This window comes from Salvelinus sp. IW2-2015, linkage group LG1, assembly GCF_002910315.2.
Source record: "Salvelinus sp. IW2-2015 linkage group LG1, ASM291031v2, whole genome shotgun sequence".
In the NCBI taxonomy this organism is placed as follows: Eukaryota; Metazoa; Chordata; class Actinopteri; order Salmoniformes; family Salmonidae; genus Salvelinus; species Salvelinus sp. IW2-2015.
The window spans coordinates 37,277,517-37,299,757 of NC_036838.1; the positions used below are offsets into that span (position 1 = coordinate 37,277,517).

At 43.9% G+C, this 22,241-nt stretch overlaps 2 protein-coding genes across 2 annotated transcripts in view; one reads left to right on the forward strand and one right to left on the reverse strand.

Moving 5' to 3' along the window:
• The window catches only part of LOC111975393 (rho guanine nucleotide exchange factor 25), a 55,282-nt gene extending 37,127 nt beyond the window's left edge, over positions 1-18,155 (forward strand). The window contains exons 5-16 of the mRNA XM_070442895.1: positions 619-746; positions 1,140-1,206; positions 1,468-1,571; positions 2,554-2,655; positions 8,919-8,985; positions 10,125-10,177; positions 10,366-10,492; positions 10,745-10,936; positions 11,145-11,325; positions 13,223-13,428; positions 14,705-14,812; positions 16,830-18,155. Coding sequence (XP_070298996.1) covers positions 619-746; positions 1,140-1,206; positions 1,468-1,571; positions 2,554-2,655; positions 8,919-8,985; positions 10,125-10,177; positions 10,366-10,492; positions 10,745-10,936; positions 11,145-11,325; positions 13,223-13,428; positions 14,705-14,812; positions 16,830-16,946 — 1,452 coding nt within the window. The 3' untranslated portion in view covers positions 16,947-18,155. The remainder of the gene's footprint in view (positions 1-618; positions 747-1,139; positions 1,207-1,467; positions 1,572-2,553; positions 2,656-8,918; positions 8,986-10,124; positions 10,178-10,365; positions 10,493-10,744; positions 10,937-11,144; positions 11,326-13,222; positions 13,429-14,704; positions 14,813-16,829) is intronic.
• Positions 18,156-19,280: 1,125 nt separating this feature from the next.
• On the reverse strand, positions 19,281-21,710 carry LOC111969842 (transcription factor Sp5-like). The gene is made up of 2 exons (XM_023996199.2): positions 21,463-21,710; positions 19,281-21,075 (listed from the first exon to the last, which is right to left on the reverse strand). Exons 1-2 carry the CDS (start codon positions 21,535-21,537, stop codon positions 19,915-19,917), a joined length of 1,236 nt encoding a protein of 411 aa, XP_023851967.1. The 5' UTR covers positions 21,538-21,710; the 3' UTR covers positions 19,281-19,914.
• Between the last annotated feature and the right edge of the window lie 531 nt (positions 21,711-22,241).

The following is a 22,241-nucleotide window of genomic DNA, read 5'->3' on the forward strand; positions in this document are numbered from 1 at the left end:
CCCTGGAACAGCCAACAGGTTGCTGGCCTTTTCCTAAGGAGTCTCCCTCCTGGAACAGCACAGAAGCTGTCCTTTTTCTAAGGAGTCTCCCTCCTGGAACAGCCACAGTGCTGGCCTTTTCCTAAGGAGTCTCCCTCCTGGAACAGCCCACAGGTTGCTGGCCTTTTCCTAAGGAGTCTCCCTCCTGGAACAGCCCACAGGTTTTGCTGGCCTTTTCCTAAGGAGTCTCCCTCCTGGAACAGCCAACAGGTTGCTGGCCTTTTCCTAAGGAGTCTCCCTCCTGGAACAGCCAACAGAATGCTGTCCTTTTCCTGAGGAATCTCTCTCCTGGAACAACCCACAGGGTGCTGGCCTTGTCCTGTACTCTCCCTATTTCCTCGCTCACATTCCCATGGACGGCTGCTTCCTGGATTAGGAACCAGCCGCCAGCCGCAGATGAGGTCCAGTTAATGAAGGGTCTGATTTTCGTTCGGTCTGTTGGTCTGTCTGTCTGTCTGTCTGTCGGTCGGTCGGTCTGTCTGGCCTGGGCTCTATGCTCTCTTTGTACAGCAGACATATGCATATAGTCAATGGACCTGGAGTGAATACATGAGCTCACCTCTCCACCCTCTGTTTCAGAACCATCAATCTTCCACCATTCTCTCGGAAGAAGAAGATGGCTCCTCCCTGATTGGTGACTCAACCAGCCAATGGTCAGCCACAATGGACAGTGAAGAGGACAGGAGGAGTGCCTTAGAGAAGAGCATGTAGGTGGTGGTGACCTCCACGTCAACCCACACTGTGTCCAGTCTTCATAGCCCCTATCCCATTAATGGACTGGACTGTCAGTTTTCCACCACAGTATAATGCAGCATCGGAGTGCTCCTGGTGCTTCATCCATTAAGTGTCTGGTTACGCCCCAACTGGAACTCTATTCCCTACACAGTGCACCCCTTGTTAAAAGTAGCACACTATAGGGAATAGGGCGCAATTTGGGGCGCAATTCCTATGATGATGAGAGCTAACGGTGTGATGGAAGTGCAGGTTCCACTCTGGGAGAACCCCATCCCTCACTGTTATGAGAGAAGTCACACTGTTTAATGGCTGCCCTCTATTACTGCAGCCAAATCTCTCTCTCTCTATCTCCCCCCTTTCCCCAGATATGTGCTGACAGAGCTGATAGAGACAGAGAAGATGTATGTTGACGATCTGGGATTCATAGTGGAGGTGTGTAACAAATCTATCATCTACCATGTTTGATGCGGACACCTTTATTAGTTATTTGTATGATATAAAGTACACTTCAAGTCTCCTTTTTGTGTTATTTCATAGCAGTTGCCCTATTTTCTCTACCATATACACAAAGATGACTATAGCCAGATGATCTTCTGTGAAGTAGCAGTATTTTCCTTCCTGCAGTGGTGTGTGTGACCCCTCAGCATTGATCTATGCATGTATGTGTGTATGTGTCTCCTCTGCTCTGCCCAGGGCTACATGGCCAGCATGGCCAGTCAGGGGATCCCAGAGGACATGAAGGGCAAAGACAAGATAGTGTTCGGGAACATTCACCAGATCTATGACTGGCATAAAGAGTAGGTCTCGTGTGTGTGTGTGTGTGTGTGTGTGTGTGTGTGTGTGTGTGTGTGTGTGTGTGTGTACGTGTACGTGTGTGTACGTGTACGTGTACGTGTGTACGTGTACGTGCTGTACCTGTATACGTGTATACTGAACAACCTTGATGTGAAGTGTTTCCTGTTTTAGAGTGCACACTGAGACTGGAGCATGTTTATCAGCACTATCACAGTCTTATTCTGTCACACTGAATCCACCTGGCTGTGTCAGACATTTCCTGTGTTCTGTGCGGGCGTGTGTGTGTTCATATAGCTGTGTGTGTGCATCTATTTCTCTCTCTCCTGTGTTTGTTTCTCTGTGTGTACATCTGAATGTAAAAAACATTATGGACACCTGCTCATGACATAGACTGACCAGGTGAATCCAGGTGAAAGCTATGATCCCTTATGAATGTCACATGTTACATTCTCGTCAATCAGTGTAGCTGAAGGGGAGGAGACAGGTTAAAGAAGGATGTTTAAGCCTTGAGACAGTTAAGACATGGATTGTGTATGTGTGCCATTCAGAGGGTGAATGGGCAAGACAAAAGATTTAAGTGCCTATGAACGGGGTATGGTAGTAGATGCCAGGTGCACGGATATGTGTGTGTCAAGAACTGCGACATTGCTGGGCTTTTCCACTGTCAACAGTTTCCCATGTGTATTAAGAATGATCCACCACTCAAAGGACATCAAGCCAACTTGACACAACTGTGGGAGGAATTGGCGTCAACATGGGCCAGCATCCCTGTCGAACGCTTTCGACACCTTGTATACTCCATGCCCCGGCGAAGTGAGACTGTTCTGAGGGCAAAAGGGATGCAACTCAATATTAGGAAGGTGTTCTTAATGGTTTGTACTCTCGGTGTAGTTGTGTGTGTGTCTATGTCTCTTCCCCTCTGCCTGTGTGTGTAGAAGAGTGTGTACTGGTTTTTGACCCCCTTCTCTGCTCTGTGTGTCATAGCTATCTTCTGGGCGAGCTGGAGAAGTGTGTGGCTGAGCCCAACAGACTGGCCCAACTCTTCATCAAGCATGTGAGTCTGTGTGTCTTGTGTGTGTGTGTCTAGTGTGTGTGTGTGCACGCGTGTGCGTGGACGTATGTGTTTGCGCATGTGTGTGTGCGTTTGTGCAAATGAGTGTGTGTGAGTTTGCACAAGTGTGACTTTATTTGCAGACACACCATGAAAACCTAGCTCCTTACATTGTCTTTGATTCTGTTTGCTTGTATTTGGAATGAAGTTCCAGGGTTTATCTCTGTGTTTTTCTGTGTGTTTGGTAAGAAGTACTGGTCTCTTCAGAGAACTGACTGTGTTTAGAGTCTCTGTCTCTGGCCTACTGCCGCCAGATATGTCTTGGTTGTTCAGGCTGCCTGGAGGAGAGGACAGGGGAAAGCCAGTAGAATAATAATAAGTGCAGGCATAATTATCGACAGAGCTTTTTACTATGCTGCGGTCACAGCTCACAGATCCAATTACAAAGAGCCAGTGTTAAAACGCCAGACTGTTGATGAAACTGTGGAACCAAATAAGACAGAATAGCTCAATAAATGACATTGAAAGCAAATAAACAGCTGTGTTGGTACTTAGTGCACACTCACACACAAACACACTCGCACTCACACACACACACAAACAGCTGTGCTTTGTGTGCTGAGATCAGGATCTCAAAGCAAAAATTGGTCCAAGTGAGAGGAAGAGCAGGACCGTGGCAGGAAACAGTCCGTGTACATGCAGGGGCACCCCCCTCCCCATTCGGAAATTGCATTTTTGTCCCCCCAGTTTTATTCTTGGAACGCGATACAAAACGAGCCAACAGTGTGTTTTAGGACCATGTAGATGCCTCCCAGCAGTCGGGTAGGCTGTTTGGAGTGTTAATATGGCTGCAATCCCGGTAACGGGATCGATATGACAACAGGCAGTGAAAGTGCAGGGCGCTAAATTCAAACAACAGAAATTTCATAATTAAAATTCCTCAAACATACATGTGTCTTATACCATTTTAAAGGTAATCTTGTTGTTAATCCCACCAATGTGTCCGATTTCAAATAGGCTTTTCAGCGAAAGCACCACAAACGATTATGTTAGGTCACCACCAACTCAAAGAAAAATTCAGCCATTTTTCCAGCTAAAGAGAGGAGTCACAAATAGCACAAATAGAGATAAAATTAATCACTAACCTTTGATGATCTTCATCAGATGACACTCATAGGACTTCATATTACACAATACATATATGTCTTGTTCGATTAAGTTCATATTTATATCCAAAAACCTCAGTTTACATTGTGCAGTCAACAAAACTCATAAAAGGCATTATAAATCTTCACTTACCTTTGCTGATCTTTGTCGGAATGCACTCCCAAGACTCCCACTTCCACAATAAATGTTTTTTTTTATTTCGGTAATGTCCATCATTTATGTTCAAATAGCTATTTTTGTTGCGTGTTTGGTATACAAATCCAATGTCAGGAAAGCGCGTTCACTAAATCCTGACGAAATGTCCAAAAGTTCCGTAACAGTCCGTAGAAACTTGTCAAACGATGTATTGAATCAATCTTTAGAATGTTTTTAACATACATCTTGAATAACTTTCCAACCGGAGAATTACATTGACTTCAGATGAGCGATGGAACGGAGCTCCCTCTTATGTGAATGCGCATGGTGAAAGCATGGTCACCTCATGGCAGTGGTGACTCATTCCTGTCTCCTTCACAGTAGAGTCATCAGACAAAGTTCTACAGACTGTTGACATCTAGTGGAAGCCGTAGGAAGTGAAAACTCATCCATATCTCGCTGTAATTTCAATGGGAGCTTGGTTGAAAATCTATCAGCCTCAGAATTTCCACTTCCTGTTTGGATTTTTTCTCAGGTTTTTGCCTTCCATATGAGTTCTGTTATACTCACAGACATAATTCAAACAGTTTTAGAAACTTCAGAGTGTTTTCTATCCAATACTACTAATARTATGCATATATTAGGAGCTATGACTGAGGAGCAGGCCGTTTACTCTGGGCACCTCTGTGCACCTTTCATCCAAGCTACTCAATACTGCCCCTGCAGCTTAATCCAACTGGATTATTTTTAAATATTTAAAATAATAACAATATCCTGTTATGGCTGCAAGCCCGACACCGGTACACTTATGACAACATCCAGCTCAAGTGCAGGGCGCGAAATTCAAAATCTATTTTTTTTTTTATATTTAACTTTCACACATTAACAAGTCCAATACAGCATTTGAAAGATAAACATCTTGTGAATCCAGCCAACATGCCCGATTTTTAAAATGTTTTACAGCGAAAACACCACGTATATTTATGTTAGCTCACCACCAAATACAAAAGAGGACAGAAATTTTTCACAGCAACGGTAGCATGCAGGTAGCATGCACAAAGCCAACCTAACTAACCTAGAACCAACCTAAATAACCTAGAAAAAACTCCCTCAGATGACAGTCCTATAATATGTTACACAATAAATCTATGTTTTGTTCGAAAAATGTGCATATTTGAGCTATAAATCAGTTTTACATTACTGCTACCATCATAGCTACCATCATAGCTACAGTCAGAAATCGCACGGGAGTAGTCAGAGTAAATACAGACACCAACGTCAACTACTATTACTCATCATAAAACATTTCAGAAAAATATATGGTGGATAGCTAATGAAAGACAAAGATCTTGTGAATACAGCCAATATTTCCGATTTTTTAAGTGTTTTACAGCGAAAACACAATATATCGTTATATTAGCTTACTACAATAGCTAACACACAGCAGCATTGATTCAGGGCAAACGGTAGCGATAGCACAGTTCGACAGATATATGAAATAGCATCCCAAATTGGGTCCTTATCTTTGTTGATCTTCCATCAGAATGTTGTACAAGGGGTCCTTTGTTCAGAACCGTCTTTGTTTGGATCCAGAACAAACTATTTCCCTCTTGAATTAGCAAGCACACTGGCCGTGCGGCGCTAACCTCTCCTTCTTGAACAAATTCTTGCAACGCATCACGTCAAAAGTCCCGAATAAATTTCAATAATATAATTAAACTATATTGAAAAAACATACTTTAGGATGATATTGTGACATGTATCAAATAAAATCGAAGCCGGAGATCATATTCACCTATAAGACGGTTTTCCAGGAGGCGATTCCAGGTCCAACTTCGCGCCTTCCAAAAAAAAATAATGGCGGACCTCTCACTCCAAGAGGTTGTATTCAATCCCAGAACGAGATAATCAAGTCATTTCTGCTCTCACTTCCGCATGACACCCAGGGGAAGGTGTATGACGTGTTTCTACAGTCMTAAGTGACATGCCCTTTTATAGACAAGCTCTTGAAGAGAGACCTCGCTTTTGGAAATCTCACTTCCGGATAGGAAATGGGCTGTAAAAAGAGTTCTGTTTCACTTAGAGAAATAATTCAAACGGTTTTAGAAACTAGAGAGTGTTTTCTATCCAATAGTAATAATAATATGCATATTGTACGAGCAAGAATTGAGTACGAGGCCGTTTGAAAATGGTCACTTCTTTCCAGTTACTCAATACGCCCCCTGCAGCCATAACAAGATATGTCTCCCCCACTTCTAAAACTAAAGTTGTGCCCCTTTCCACACGTACACACATTCATACATTATTTTCTATAGGCTAACACAGACTCTAATCCCAGAGAGTCGGAAGAGAAAGAGACGGTGCAAGAGAGGGCGACGCGCGGTCACCCCTACATCGGCGAGTAGATAAACCGCCTCTACCCTCGATTCTATTGGCGAATGTACAATCACTGGAAAACAAACTGGATGAGCTTCGTTTTAGACTATCCAAAAAACGGGACCTGAAGAACTGTAATATCCTATGTTTCTCTGAGTCGTGGCTGAACAAGGACATGGATAATATACATCTGGCTGTTTTTTCTATGCATCGGCAGTACAGAACGGCAGCTTTGTGTAAGCTCACGGGGGAGGTGTGTGTCTCTATGTTAACAACAGCTAGTGTGCAATCTCTAATATTAATGAACTCTAGAGGTCATGCTCGATAAGCTGTAGACCATACTATTTACCAAGAGAGTTTTCATCCACAGTATATTTTTTGTAGCTGTCTATTTACCCCCACACATCGATGCTGGTACTAAGACCGCACTCAACGAGCTGTATAGGGCCATAAGCAAACATGAAAATGTTCATCCAGAGGTAGCACTCCTAGTGGCCTGTGATTTTAATGCAGGGAAACTGAAATCCAGTTTACCTAATTTCTACCAGCATGTCACCTGTGCAACTAGAGGCGAAAAAACTCTAGATCACCTTTACTCCACAAACGGAAACTCATACAAAGCTCTCCCTCCATCCATTTGGCAAATCTGACCATAACTTTATCCTCCTGATTCCTGCTTACAAACAAAAACTCAAACCGGAAGTACCAGTGATGCGCTCAATAGGGAAGTGGTCCGATGAAGTGGATGCTAAGCTACAGGACTGTTTCGTTAGCACAGACTGGAATATATTCCAGGATTAATCCGATGGCATTGAGGAGTTTACCATATCAGTCACCGGCTTCATTAATAAGCGCATTGACGATGTCGTCCCCACAGTGACCGTACGTACATATCCCAACCAGAAGCCATGGATTACAGGCAACATCCGCACTGAGCTAAAGGCTAGTTCTGCCACTTCAAGGAGCAGAACACTAATCCGGACGCTTATAGGAAATCCCCCTACGACCTCCGACGAGCCATCAAACAGGCAAAGCGTCAATACAGGACTAAGATTTAATCCTACTATGCCAGCTCTGATGTTCGTCGGATGTGGCAGGGCTTGCAAACTATCACGAATTACAAAGGGAAACCCAGTCGGGAGCTGCCCAGTGACGCAAGCCTACCAGACGAGTTAAATTACTTCTATGCTTGCTTCCAGGCATCAACACTGAACCATTCATGACAGCACCAGCTGTTCCGGATGACTGTTTGATCACGCTCTCTGTAGCCGATGTGAGTAAGACCTTTAATTAAACAGGTTAACTTTCACAAGGCCGCGGGGCCAGACGGATTACCAGGACACGTACTCAGAGCATGCGCTGACCAGCTGGCAACTGTCTTCACTGACATTTTCAAATTACACCTGAAATGTCTGTAATACCTACATGTTTCAAGGAGACCACCATAGTCCCTGTGCCCAAGAGCGCCAACGATGAGACAACCTATAGGGAGGAGGTCAGAAACTTAGCAGTGTGGTGCAAGAACAACAACCTCTCCTTCAACTCTTCCCCCTCAGGAGGCTGAAAAGATTTGGCATGGACCCTCAGATCCTCAAAAAGTTCTATAGCTGCACCATTGAGAGCATCTTGACTTGCTGCATCATCACTTGGCATGGCAACTGCTGGGCATCCAATCACAAGGCGCTACAGAGGGTAGTGCGTACAGCCAAGTACATCACTGGGGTTGAGCTCCCTGCCATCTAGAACCTCTATACCAGGCGGTGTCTGAGGAAGGCCCTAAAAATACTTTGCTGCCTAGTCACTTTATTCCTAGTTATATGTACATACAGTATTGACCTCAATTACCTCGTACCACTGCACATCGAATGCAATTTTATTTTATTTGATACACACACCAGCCCTCTAAACAGAGGGAGCACTTCAATTGATTTTGTGTAGTTTCACAGCGCCTTGCTGTCTCCCCCTCTGTCTTCCTCTCTATTTACTGTATCTAGTCATCCCCCTTTCCAGTCGCTCCCTTCTCTCTCTCTCTCTCTCTCTCTCTCTCTCTCTCTCCTCTCTCTCTTCTCTCTCTCTGTCGTCCCAGTTCATTCATTACTCAACCATGTTTAATTAAGCAATGGGCGAATAAACGATTCACCAAGCCGCCAACCATTTAATAGGCAAATTCCTGTCTTATTCAAAGATCCTGGAGGGAAGGAGAACGGAGTCAAACTTACGGGGAGTAAGAGTTAAGAGGCAGCCATGCTGGGGAGGCACTTAACCTACACACCACACACACACACACAACACACACACACACACACACACACACACACACACAACCACACACACCACACACACACACACACACACACACACAACAACACACACACACACACACACACACACACACACACACCACACACACACACACATACACACACACACACACACACACACACACACACACACACACATCACACACACAACACACACACAGACCTGCTCCACACTAACTCCTCTCACACACACTCACACACTCGGACCACATGCGCTACCATCTGTCATCTATCTCTCATCATTCTCTAATAAATGTTTTTGGACCTTCTAGGACGGGCTCTCCACATGTAACGTTTAGTGTACTGCTCAGCAACAAGCCCAAGTCAGAGCACATTGTCTCAGAGTATATCGAGACCTATTTTGAGGTGAGTGACTCTTCACAGTACAACTACAGGGCAGTTAAGAGCAGTAACCCCATTAGCATTGTTCTAGCCCAATTCCTCTTATTTATCTAACTCTGGTTCTGACTTCGTGTATCTTCAGGGCTCATCATCTTTCTATGTTTATGGTTCAGTGACATGACCCAAACCTGCCCTTATTCTATGTATGTTGCATGAGGAGCGCCAACCTCTCTGGTTCTGTAGGAGGCTGAGAACAGCAGCTGGCACAGACAACAACTCAAGCACCTGCTTATATCAAACCAGATACAGAGATCAATGAAATACCAACACGCTCAAGTGGGGTTTGGTGTGAGTGTGTGCAATACGGTGTGTAGTGTGTGTGTGATACGTTCTGTGTGTGTGTAGTGATGTCGCTGATAGCCCTGAACTGATGTATGTGATCTGTGTGTGTAGTGTGTGTGAGTGTGTGTGTGTGTGTTGTGGTGTCGTAACTGTATGTATATGTGTGTGTATCTGTGTGGTGTGTCGGTTGAGTGTGTACCTGGATCGTTGTGCTGATAAAAGTGTGCCTGTAGTGTCGCGAACGGTCTATGTGTGCAATATGGGTGTAGATGACATGTGTGTGAGTATGGTGTGCAAAGTGTGTGTCCGCTGCAGCGGCTAATGTGATCTATGATGTGGTTATATGGTAGGTTATGTCAGAATTACAATTAAGCATGATGTCATCTATGACCTAGTAATGAATGATCTTGATTTCCACGAATAGAGTGTAGTATGGAAGTGACCACTGTCACATGCGCACAGAGATATGGAGGAGACAATGAAAAGGCAGAAAGCAGAGAATACGATTGGGATCACTGGGAGATAAAGGTTAAGACCACATACCCAGCGAGACAGGTGATGACAGCTAATTTCAAGGCGGAGATGTGTCAGCAGATTAATGTTGAAACTTATGTTAGCACATGAAGCAACGCTCGAACAGGTCACTAGGCACTCGGCTCAAGGATCTAGTACAGTGGATAAATATGTAACTCTTACGTGGATCGATTATATGTAACTCGTATGCACTGACACAACAGAATAGCTCAGTCCTATTTGTAGACTAATCCTTTTAGAGTCTCCTCCAAAACATTCAAATAAACTTCCTCTAATTGATCCCTCAGGACTTCCTGAAGTACTACACCAAACAGGAGAAGGGATACCTCAAGCAGCGGAGGTGAGAGTTCTCCCAAAACTATGGCACAAACCGTCATGGTCAAAACATTCCAATACTCACTTGTGATATTACTATAAATCTGCACACAGTTTAATCTCCCTGCTCTATTGAAGAAAGCGAAAAAAGTACTATTTTCAGCATTACAAACCATAATTGTCTTTGCAATCCACACCATCTCTCTCTCTATTTCATGTCCTCATCTTCCCTATCTCCACCCCTCCTCCTCTCTCCCACAGAGAAGCGGTGGAGGTGATGTGTTTTGTGCCCAAGCGATGTAATGATATGATGAACGTGGGCAGACTGCAGGGCTTTGAGGTGAGATACCTAACACCAGACTCTGTTCTCCACATGATGTTGTGTTTTCTTATGTGTCTCTCTCTCTCTCTCTGCTCTCTCTGCTCTGTCTCTCTCTCTGTCCTGTCTCTCTCTCGTCTCTCTCTGTTCTCCTCCTCTCTCTCTCTCCTCTCTTCTCCTCTCTCTCTCTCTCTCTCTCTCTCCTCTCTCTCTCTCTCTCTCTCTCCTTCTCTCTCTCTCGCCTTCCATGATCTCTCTCTCTCTGTCTCTCAGGGGAAGATCACAGCCCAGGGGAAACTGCTGCAGCAGGACACCTTTACAGTTAGTGAGCAGGACAGCAGCTTCCTGTCCCGTGCCAAAGAGAGGCGGGTCTTCCTGTTTGAACAGCTGGTCATTATCAGTGAACCAATCGATAGGAAGAAGGGCTTCTCTCTGCCAGGGTACACCTTTAAAAACAGCATCAAGGTGAGAATGACGTGTGTGTACATGAATTTGCTGATAACTACAACATTGAGGAAGAGCGTACTTACTACTGTATGCCTGTGATATGTTGTTGTCCCATCTAACTATCTTAAGATTAATGCACAAACTAACTGTAAGTCGCTGTGGATAAGAGCGTCTGCTAAATGACTAAAATGTAAATGTGTGTGACCCCTGTCTCTCTGTGCTGCAGCTCAGTTGTCTGGGTGTGGAGGACCACTGTGAGGAGGACCCATGTCGTCTGGTCCTGACGTCCCGCGGGGCTGATGGGAGCGTGGCACGCTTCGTCTTGCAGGCCTCGTCCCAGGAGACTCGGAGGGCCTGGGTCAACGACGTTGTCCAGATCCTGGAGACCCAGAGGAACTTCCTCAACGGTACTGCTGCTGACCACCACGGGCCACATACATACAGTGCATTCGGAAAGTATTCATACCCCTTGACCTTTTCCACATTTTGATAAAACTGATTAAATAGTTTTTTTCCCTCATCATCTACACACAATACCCCATAATGACAAAGCAAATAAATTTGGCAAAAAGAAACAAGCTAGGCACACCTATATTTGGGGAGTTTCTCCCATTCTTCTCTGCAGATCCACATAAAGCTCTGTCAGGTTGCATGGGGAGCGTTGCTGCACAGCTATTTTCAGGTCTCTCCAGAGATGTTTGATCAGATTCAAGTCTGAGCTCTGCCTGGGCCACTCAAAGACATTTAGAAACTTGTCTTGTCTCGAAGCCACTTCTGCGTTGTCTTGGCTGTGTGCTTAGGGTTGTTGTCCTGTTGGAAGGTGAACCTTCGACCCAGTCTGAGGTCTTGAGCTCTTTGGAGAAGATTTTCATCAATGATCTCTCTGTACTTTGCTCTGTTCATATTTCCCTCGATTCTGACTAGTCTCCGAGTCCCTGCCGCTGAAAAACATCCCCACAGCATGATGCTGCCACCACCATGCTTCACCGTAGGGATGGTGCCAGGATTCCTCCAGATGTGATGCTTGGAATTCAGGCCAAAGAGTTCAATCTTGGTTTCATCAGACCAGAGAATCTTGTTTCTGTCTGAGAGTCTTGAGGTGCCTTTTCGCAAACTCCAAGCGGGCTGTCATGTGCCTTTTACTGAGGAGTGGCTTCCGTCTGGCCACTCTACCATAAAGGCCTGATTGGTGGAGTGCTGCAGAGATGGTTGTCCTTCTAGAAGGTTCTCCCATCTCCACAGAGGAACTCTGGAGATCTGTCAGAGTGACCATCGGGTTCTTGGTCACCTCCCTGACCAAGGCCCTTCTCCCCAATTGCTCAGTTTGGCTGGGCGGCCAGCTCTAGGAAGAGTTTTGGTGCTTCGTAACGTCTTCCTTTTAGGAATGATGGAGGCCACTGTGTTCTTGGGAACCTTCAATGCTGCAGCAATTTTTCGGTACCTTTCCCTAGATCTGTGCCTCAACATAATCCTGTCTCGGAGCTCTACGTACAATTCCTTCGACCTCATGGCTTGGTTTTTGATCTGACATGCACTATCAACTCTGGGGTATTATATATACAGGTGTGTGCCTTTCCAAATCATGTCCAATAAATTGAATATATGGCAGGTGGACTCCAATCAAGTCGTAAAAACATCTCAAGGATGATCAATGGTAACAGGACGCACCTGAACTCAATTTCGAGTCTCATAGCAAAGAGTATGAATAGTTATTTAAATTAGGTATTTTTGTTTTATTTTTTATAAATTAGCAAACAATTGAAAAAACCTGTTTTCGCTTTGTAGTTATGGGGTAGTGTGTGTAGATTGATGAGGAAAACATTTTATTTAATCAATTTGAGAAAAAGGCTGTAATGTAACAAAATGTGGAAAAAGTCAAGGGGTCTGAATAATTTCCGAATGCACTCTATGTGTCCCAAATGGAATCCTGTTCCCTATTTAGTGCACTACTTTTGAACAGTAGGACTCTAGTCAAAAGTAGTGTTCTATATAGGGAGTAGGGTCTCATTTGGCATACATTTGTTTCTCTAGTTTTTTCACACACAAGTACATGTCCTTGGGAAATATGATAAAACTTTTCAGAATATTTTTAAGCTGTGTTTTATAGAATGTATTAATTGATTGATTAATTTTATTAAATGATAAACTGCATTACTTGATTGATTCTGCCTTATGGATACATTTTATAGATGCTCAATAAATAAATTAGTGGTGCCATTTGTTAAGTGTCAACTTTATGGTTGTGTCTCAATTCTTATCCCTCCAACTATCCTCCTGTCATCTCCTATCTCCTGTGGTCCGTAGCTCTCCAGTCTCCTATAGAGTACCAGCGCAGGGAGAGTAAGTCCAACAGCCTGAGAGGAGCCATGAATGCTCCCGTTGCACCGACCTCTGGCCTGCGACCCCACTCCTCTGCCTCCATTGACCGCCACCGGCTACCCAACCTGCGCTCTTACAATACCTCCTTGCCCTCCCTCCACCTGCCCAGCCAGCCCCCTGCAGACACACAGGTACTACTACCACACTGACTGCGACAATAAATTCACTAGGCTGATCTGATAGTCATAGCAAGTGAAGATAAAACAGTGTCAGCAACTACTGGATATAATATATTTAATTGAAATCTCACATTCTCTCTCTCTCTCTCTCTCTCTCTCTCTCTCCTCTCTCTCTCTCTCTCTCTCTCTCTCTCTCTCTCTCTCTCTCTCTCTCTCTCTCTCTCTCTCTCTCTCTCTCTCTCTCTCTCTCTCTCTCTCTCTCTCTCTCTCTCTCTCTCTCTCTCTCTCTCTCTCTCTCTCTCTCTCTCTCTCTCTCTCTTCTCTCTCTCTCTCTCTCTCTTCTCTCTCCTCTTCTCTCCTCTCCTCTCTTTCCTCTCCTCTCTCTCTCAATTAAATGTAATGAAATTAAATTCAAAGGGCTTATTGGCATGGAAAATTATTTTGAAGTGAAATGGAATAACAAAAGTGAAATAAACAATAAAAAGTGAACAGTAAATATTACACTCACACAAGTTCCAAAATAATAAATACATTTCAAATGTTATGTTATGTCTATATACAGTCTTGTAACAATGTACAAATAGTTAAAGTAAAAAAGGGAAAATAAATTAACATAAATATCGGTTGTATTTACAATGGTGTTTTTTTTCTTCACTGGTTGCCCTTTTCTTGTGGCAACAGGTCACAAATCCTGATGCTGTGATTCCGCACTGTGTTATTTCATCCAATGGATATGGGAGTTTATCAAAATTGGATTTGTTTTTGAATTTTGCAGGTCTGTGTAATCTGAGGGAAATGTGTGTCTCTAATATGGTCATACATTTGTCAGGAGGTTAGGAAGTGCATCTCCATTTCCACCTCATTTTGTGGGCAGTGTGCACATAGCCTGTCTTCCCCTGAGAGCCAGGTCTGCCTACGGCGACCTTTCTCAATAGCAAGGCTATGCTCACTGAGTCTATACATAGTCAAAGCTTTCCTTAATTTGGGTCAGTCATAGTGGTCAGGTATTCTGCCACTGTGTACTCTCTGTTTAGGGCCAAATAGCATTCTAGTTTGCTCTGGTTTTTTGTTAATTCTTTTCAATGTGTCAAGTAATTATCTTTTTGTTTTCTCATGATTTGGTTGGGTCGAATTTTGTTGCTATCCTGGGGCTCTGTGGGGTGTGTTTGTGTTTGTGAACAGAGCCCCAGGACCAGCTTGCTTAGGGAACTCTTCTCCAGGTTCATCTCTCTCTCCCTCTCTCTCTCTCTTTGTTATTCAATCCTCTTTTATCTTTTATCTCGTTCAGTCCCCACTGTATCTTAGCCCTGCGACACCCCGTCCCTCCCATCTCCCTCTGACCAGCCCTCAGCAGCTCAGCAATGGCCTGCGCCCCCCTGCCCAGCACAGCTTGCAGGTACTCAACCACACTGCAGGGAAATACTACTATCCCCAAGTCCTATTTTGAGATTGACCACAAATTTCTACAGAAACATCATTGATTTACAGTACAGGAAAGTGTGAGTTATTTAACTTAGGACTCACCACCATGAGTAGGATCTCTGTCATTAACCTCCCAAGGCTCCCATAAACTCTTTCATCACTTCAGATCACAAACAGATCAGCAAATAGTTTAGTTTATAAATAGCTCTTTACTGTTTTATCAAATAATCCCCCTGGACATTGGCCTGGGGTTGTCGTGGTTGTCAGTGCTAAAGGGAAATGACTGGGGCAGCCCTCTCCTCTTTCCTAATGGAAGATATCCTGTTGTTGTTCCCAGCCAGGGTTACAATACTAACAGCACCCTGGCAGGCTGTCACACTGATATGTGGTCAGTTCCTATAAAAACACCATAGAAGCCATAAAGCAGGGGTAGGCAACTAGATTCAGCCGCAGGCCAAATTTTTGTCGGAGCAGATGGTCAGGGTGCCGGAACATAGTTATAATAATTTGTACACTGCAAATTGATCACAACTAAGGCGGCAGGTAGCCTAGTGGTTAAGACCGTTGTGCCATTAACGCTAAGGTCACTGGTTTGAATCCACAACTGCCAAATCTGCTGTTCTGCCGTTGAGCGTTAACCTCCAACAACAACTGCTCCATGACGTCGATTAACCCCCACACCTCTCTGACTCAGAGGGGTTGGGTTAATGAAGAGACATTTTGGCTGAATGCTTTCAGTTGTACAACTGACTAGGTATCCCCCTTTCCCTTCCTTCAAGCCAAAAATAGATTATATTGGAAAATAACAATATGATCACATATCTCTTTTTTGATTTATTTATGGGAATAGTTGAGAACAGATGTTTCAGTTCCTGGGGATAACTAGCCCAGTGCCCTGGCTGGTAGTTTATTTTATTTAGCCAGACTCCCCAGGCTGTATCACAACCGGCCGTGATTGGGAGTCCTACAGGGCGGCGCACAATTGGCCCAGCGTCGCCCGGGTTAGGCTTTGGCAGGGGTAGGCCGTCATTGTAAATAAGAATTTGTTCTTAACTGACTTGCCTAGTTAAATAAATGTTTAAAAAAAAAAATGGGGAGGAAATGGGTTTGATTACAGGACTCCTATCAGAGAGGCGTATCACGTCTGTTTCCACACTTCATTTTAGTTCCTCCTCTGTCTCTCTTGTAGATAGACAAATAGAGAACCCTTCGGGCCTTTGAAAAAAAGTTTAATGTTGCCCTATCAGTGGGTAGATGGGGGGTATTTGAAACTCTTCTGGTGTATTTGGAAACCTACAATTGATATAGAGGTGAGAGGACTGATATCATTCCATATCATACTTGTATTTCCTGCAATAGGTTGATTTAGGGCAGAAGGCTAAGTGAGTTCAGACTGCAACCTTGTACTGCTAGAGGGCAGTAAGGTCACTCTTCCTGTCTCCACCCAGGGTTGATGCAAGGACAGGATCTTGCTTTTGAACCACTCAACATACCACCACCTTTGTCTTTCCTCTTTCCTCTCTGCAAGKCTAGGCAGGGTCTTAATAACATGTTACTGCAGTGGGCTAAATCACACAGTGTTTCTTGGTAGTCTTAAAACTACTTTGAAACAAAAGTATAAACACATGGTTATGGGCTTAAAAACAAGAATACACCTGTACCATGTCAGATATAGAGTTGAAATGTATTCAATTTTGAGTTTGCATCCCAATATTACACTTTATATACATCAAAGAAGAGGCAAATATAACAAAACTGTTTGACATAGAAATTAGAAGCATTTTTTTTWATTTTATGTTTATTAATTATGAAATCATGAAAATGATTAATAACATTCCACCCATGAGGCCATTAGGTCATTTGACTGCAGGAAAGGGTTTTAAAGGCTTTGATATAAATGTAATTGACATATTAAGCCTCTTGGCCCTAGTATGACTTCACTATGTGCATGTAACTGAACACGCTGCCTCTGTCTTATCCTGTCTTCTCAGGGTGGTACTGACAGATACCATGGACCCATGCCGGGGGAGGGAGGAGATTATGCACCAAATTACTCTGGCAACCATGATCAGCTGACAGATCTCTCTCTGCATGAGCATGAGTGCTGATGATGTGTGATGACCTTTGGCCTCATACTGAAAGCTGCCCCTAGATGCTGATATTAGTTCAGTTTTGCGTTATCCCCAGTAATGGCTAAGGTTCGGTTTGGGCGATGGGGAAGCTGATCCTAGATCTGTGCCTAGAGGAGACTTCACCCTGGAGTTAATGAGTGGCAGGCTGAGAGACCCCTGGCTGGGGGCCTGGGGCGGGGTCACTCCTTGTGATTACCCTAATATTGCTATATTACTATTACTATGGTATCTCTAGCTTGTAATAAGGATTATTTTGTGGGTATTTCTGTCATTATATTATATTTTCTACTATTTTGAAACCTCTACTTACTATTGTGATGTGAAAAGTGAAGCAGAATTGCAGCCCTCTATGGTGTTTCTGTGAGAGAATTGGAAAAGTAACCAATGGTCTCTGATGTTGACAGTGTGTGTGTGTGTGTGYGCATGTTGGTATGTATATGTGACTGGTACATTGCATCTGTGATGCGATGGTAGCTGTTYACACTGCAAATACAGTACAGTACCCCTAAGTTTGTCAAGAGTTTATACATGATTGAACTTCATATGGTGACATTTTTAACACAATTTGGTTTCATAAAGAAATTATAGACATTTGGGACCGCTTCTTAAGTCGCCAACTATTTACTGTTGCTTTATCTTAAACAGGCGAACCATATTACCATTATGCCACTGCTACGTGTGACAGCTTCTATCACTTTGTACAAGAAGGGAAGCAAAGACTAGTGGGCGATAATGGCATGTCTATTCTCTGTCTCTCTTTTTATATAGCTTACCAGTATGCTCCTATCCTGAATTCATCCTCGTCACTATTTCATAAAGAAGCCTTTGGGTCAAGAGTGTTGACATACAGTAATGACGTTGTAGTCCTGATACAGTTTTGAAATTGATTGTGGGACGGAATCTGTCCAGGAGTTGAGCAGCTGCAGTCATGATTGTCTACTCTATACATACCGAGCAGCGCAGTAATAATTGATACGTTTTCCTTCATTTTAGCAGCTATTTTAACACTGCCATTGTTCCAACGTTATCTGAAGAAAACACACGGAAACTCACACAAAGCCCACTCATAGCTGAAGGAGAGAGGAAAAGGGAACAAAGATCAAGGGGTTGTTCATCTGTCAATGTCATTATGAATGTAAATAATATTCTGTGGGACTATATCAATAAATAAAACATGCAACACTGCGCTGCTGTTTGTCCCCCTATCATTATTCTGATCTTGGTCGTGGTCATGTTATAAGACTGTCAAAAAGGAACTGATAGTGAGAATTCTTATCCTGAAAAACTCGGAACATCCTTGCCCATTTCCTTCATTTAGCCTACACACTAACTGTTGCCTTTGTGAAATGAATACTACCACTCTCAACAATCCCACAAAAACAATACAAAAGTGAACAATAGCACCAATAAGCAAGAGTAATTTGATGTATTTCGCATCAAATGGAACAACGTTTCAGACATCCGTAGGTGTTTGCTTGCGGTTCATTTTGCCTACATGACAGTCCTTGGGGGAGTGTACTGGAAAAATACTGTAGGTATTTAGCGCCATCAAATGGTGAGTTGAGAGACAACTTTAAATGCTCAATATAGGGCTCCTGGTGGTAGATTGCATATGGCTACCTGAGGATAAAAGATGCTCACACACATGTTCAAATATAGCTTTTCAGGTGGAATGCTGAGGTTTCTGGCAATGTATGTCAGATTTGGCAAGAATTGAAAAAATGCGAACGGGGGAAGGGTGGGATCATAAATTGTCACCACGGCTAAATCAAAGGACACTGGTATCAGCTGGGGGCCAATAAACAAGGGAGTTTCCTTCCTTGTTAGAGCTCTCTGTTGCTATACCTCGACCCATAGAGAGATTATTAACTGGCTAAATAGTAACTGCCAACAGTTGACAACATTGCAAAACAATAATTTAATCTATCATTATTGAAAAGTGTTATCTTTTTTTGTTTTATTTGAATGAAATCAAGCTGTTTTTTACTCTAACTTAGTTTTGCTTATTTGAGATTTTATGCTCATGTAATGTAGATCAATGTCTATCGAATCACACTACTTTTAAAACTTTCTGGCTACCAAATTCCAATTAATTTGCAATGTCATTTATCCTATGCATATCAAATTCATTCATAAGACGTTTTATAATTACAATACAAATGTAAAAAAATACACACTTAAAAATAAGCCAATAATTTTAATTTATCAAAAATAGAAGGCTTAATTAATAGCACAATAAATTCTAGTGTTTTTTTGTTTGTTTGTTTTATTTGACAATTTAAGATACATGAAAAATGATATACCCGGCAACAGATACTCATACCACAAACTGTCTAAAATATAAACACCATAAAGTCAAAAGACCATTGTGGTGTAGTTAGTGTTTATTATTGAAAACCGTAACACTGAAAAAACTCTGCTGGCAGACTGAATGAAAATAACCATAGTAAACAGCATTATTTCCATGAATCTTTGTACTCTGACTTCCTCTCTGATGTCTTTGGTCATTCTCTGAGACCACTTATCTCCATTAGGGGTCCATGAGAAAGGAATATTCAATCACCTCAGCCCTCCTGCTTTTATTGCGAGTCTCCACACAGGCAGGCAGGCATGCTGAACAGAACGGCCTCTGAAGATCACAGGCCTCCTGCTGGTGGCCCGGGGACAATGCTGGCTACAATGACCATGACAAACACATTGTCAAGACAATGGTTTGACAGTGTAAAAGTTTGTGTGTTTGCAAGAAGTCGCTTTTTTCAAGAGAAAGGCCATTGAATCACTGATCTGCCCTTGACTCTCAGTCTCCACACTGGCCCTCCTGCCTTTCTGCTCTTTCTGAGGGTCTCATCACCTGGACTCCACACACACAGAGACTGGCGCTGGGGGTCTCAGAATACAGCACACTGACTGTGAGTCCCTTGGCTTACCTCTCTTGGTCTTTTCTCTACTCCTTCTTGATGTTCCTGTCTGGTCCCCTGCTGCCACCCGGTCGCTGTGGAGCCTCCTGCTGGGGGCCCTGGCTGTCCCTTGATTCTGGCTGTCCCCTCTTACCCTGGTGGGTCTTCTCGTGTTTTGCTAGGTGGTCGCTCCGCATGAACCTCTTCCCACATGCCTGACAGCTGAAGCGCTTCTCCCCCGTGTGTGTGCGCAGATGCCTCTGTAGCTCGTCCGAGCGTGTGAAGTTCTTCCCGCAGAAGAGCCAGCTGCAGAGGAAGGGCCGCTCCCCAGCATGCCAGCGCAGGTGGGCCTTCAGGTGGGACGTCTTCTTATACACCTTGCCACACTCGGGCAGGTGGCAGATGTGGAGCCTCCTCCGGCCTGGTTCTTCTGGGTTTGCTGGAGCCCCTGTGCCTCCAGAAGTGGACTGGCAGTTGGGGCACTTGCAGCGCCTGCAGCGGCGTGTGGAGCCCAGCAAGCCCTTGGATGAGCCCTGGAGGAGGGCCGCGATCTGAGGCTGGTGCCCCAACACCAGCTGTCTGCCSAGGGCAAAGGGGTGAGGGTGGTGATGGTGGGGGTGGCTGTGAGGTTGGTGATGGCCATGGGGGCTGCTGGTGGTCTGCGGCAGGCTCCACCACTGCTGACCTTCCTCTGTATACCCACCAGGGTGGTAGGGGTGTCTTGTTGTGGAAACTTGGAGGAAGTTAGGAAAGTTCTGCCCAATACTATTGTTCTGGTGGTTGAAGTATGGGGTATGAGAGCTACCCTGGACCTGAGGAGCGAGCATCTTTCCTGGAGAGAGATCAAAGGCGTAGGCAGTCGGGGTGGAGGAGGGCTCAGCCGGAGGGGTGAGAGGCAGCTCATGKAGGTGGTGGTGGTGGTGGTGGTGGGGGTGAGGGCCCAGTCCACTCTGGATGTGGCCAGGAAAAGATAATTTTGGCACTGTCAGAGTTGCCACCTGTTGGACCCCAAGACTAGAGCTCTGGACCACATCCCCGCCCCACAGCTGGAGCATCCCAGTCATGGAGCTCATGGTCCCCTCATAAGGATTGTGTTGCCGCTCCTGCCCCACTCCACTGCCTCCCAGATGGGCTTGGCCACAGGTTCTGGCCAGGAAGGAGGATAGGGGATGGGGCTCGTTCTCAGGAGAGGAGCTGGCTATGCGGTGCTGTGGAGTAGAGAGAGAATGGATGTTAGACATGCGGTACACTATTGAATTTGATACTCTTGAGTAAAAAACAAGATACAAAATCAATATATTATAGTGATTACCGAGAAACAATAGAACAGTGGTGACCTTTTACAGTGGACTATAACATTTTTATTTCTAAAATATATGTTATACTTTTTCTATGTATTTAATGAACTAAACTAAAGTAACAGTAAAATACTGTTAACAAATGAATAAAAAATACGAATTCCTAAAAAGAAACTGGGAGAAAATGAATCAATTATTGCACGTGGCACTTTCAAAATGTACTCTAAAGTAACACTGAAGTGTCTCTCCTATACCAAATTTCCTCCAAAAACATTCCAAACATATTTTCCTCCTCACCTGTAAGAAAGGTTGTAGAAAGTGATCGGTCCCCGGCAAAGCGGCCATCAGTTTTTGTGTCTCCACTACGCGCATCTGTGGCCAAAGTAGCCTTTTGACTGGTCGCAGCGCACCGAAACAAAATCKTATCTAGAAAACGAGATTTTGCAGTGTCTCAATTCTCATCCAGTCAGACTCCTTTACTGAAAAAATAAATAATAATAACGTGTTCTGTAAATTAGCGTGAAGAAATAAAAATACCATAGAATAAAAACAGATTGTAGAAACAATTCCAAAATCCGGGCTCCGGTGGTATCCCTTCTGCAAGCTATCTCTCCCAGTAATTTTAGGTGACAAACTTTCAGCAACCTTGTCTTCACTGATTGCCTCGAACGCTATATCCTTTGAAGTGCGACGAGACCAATCGACACATTCTTGGCAGCATCTTGTTATGGAGAGATGTCCTCTGCGGGATCCCTTTCACGAGTAGGCCTACAGAAAAGTAAGAACTGTGTGTGCGTGCGTGTGTGTCAGCGAGAGAGAGAGAGAGAGAGAGAGAGAGAGAGAGAGAGAGATGATTTTTTCTCCCCCACTATTCGTACTACAACTATTTGCACACTGCTAAAACACTGTAGGCTACATAGATGATGATATAACGCTTGAAATGTCTTTATGTTTTTATAACCTTTTTAGTGCAATGTTTACTGTTAAGTTTTAATATTTTTTGGTTGACGTTGTTAAATTAGTTTCTTCTAACTTTTGTTTCTTGTTTATTTCACTTGCTTTAGCAATGTAAACAT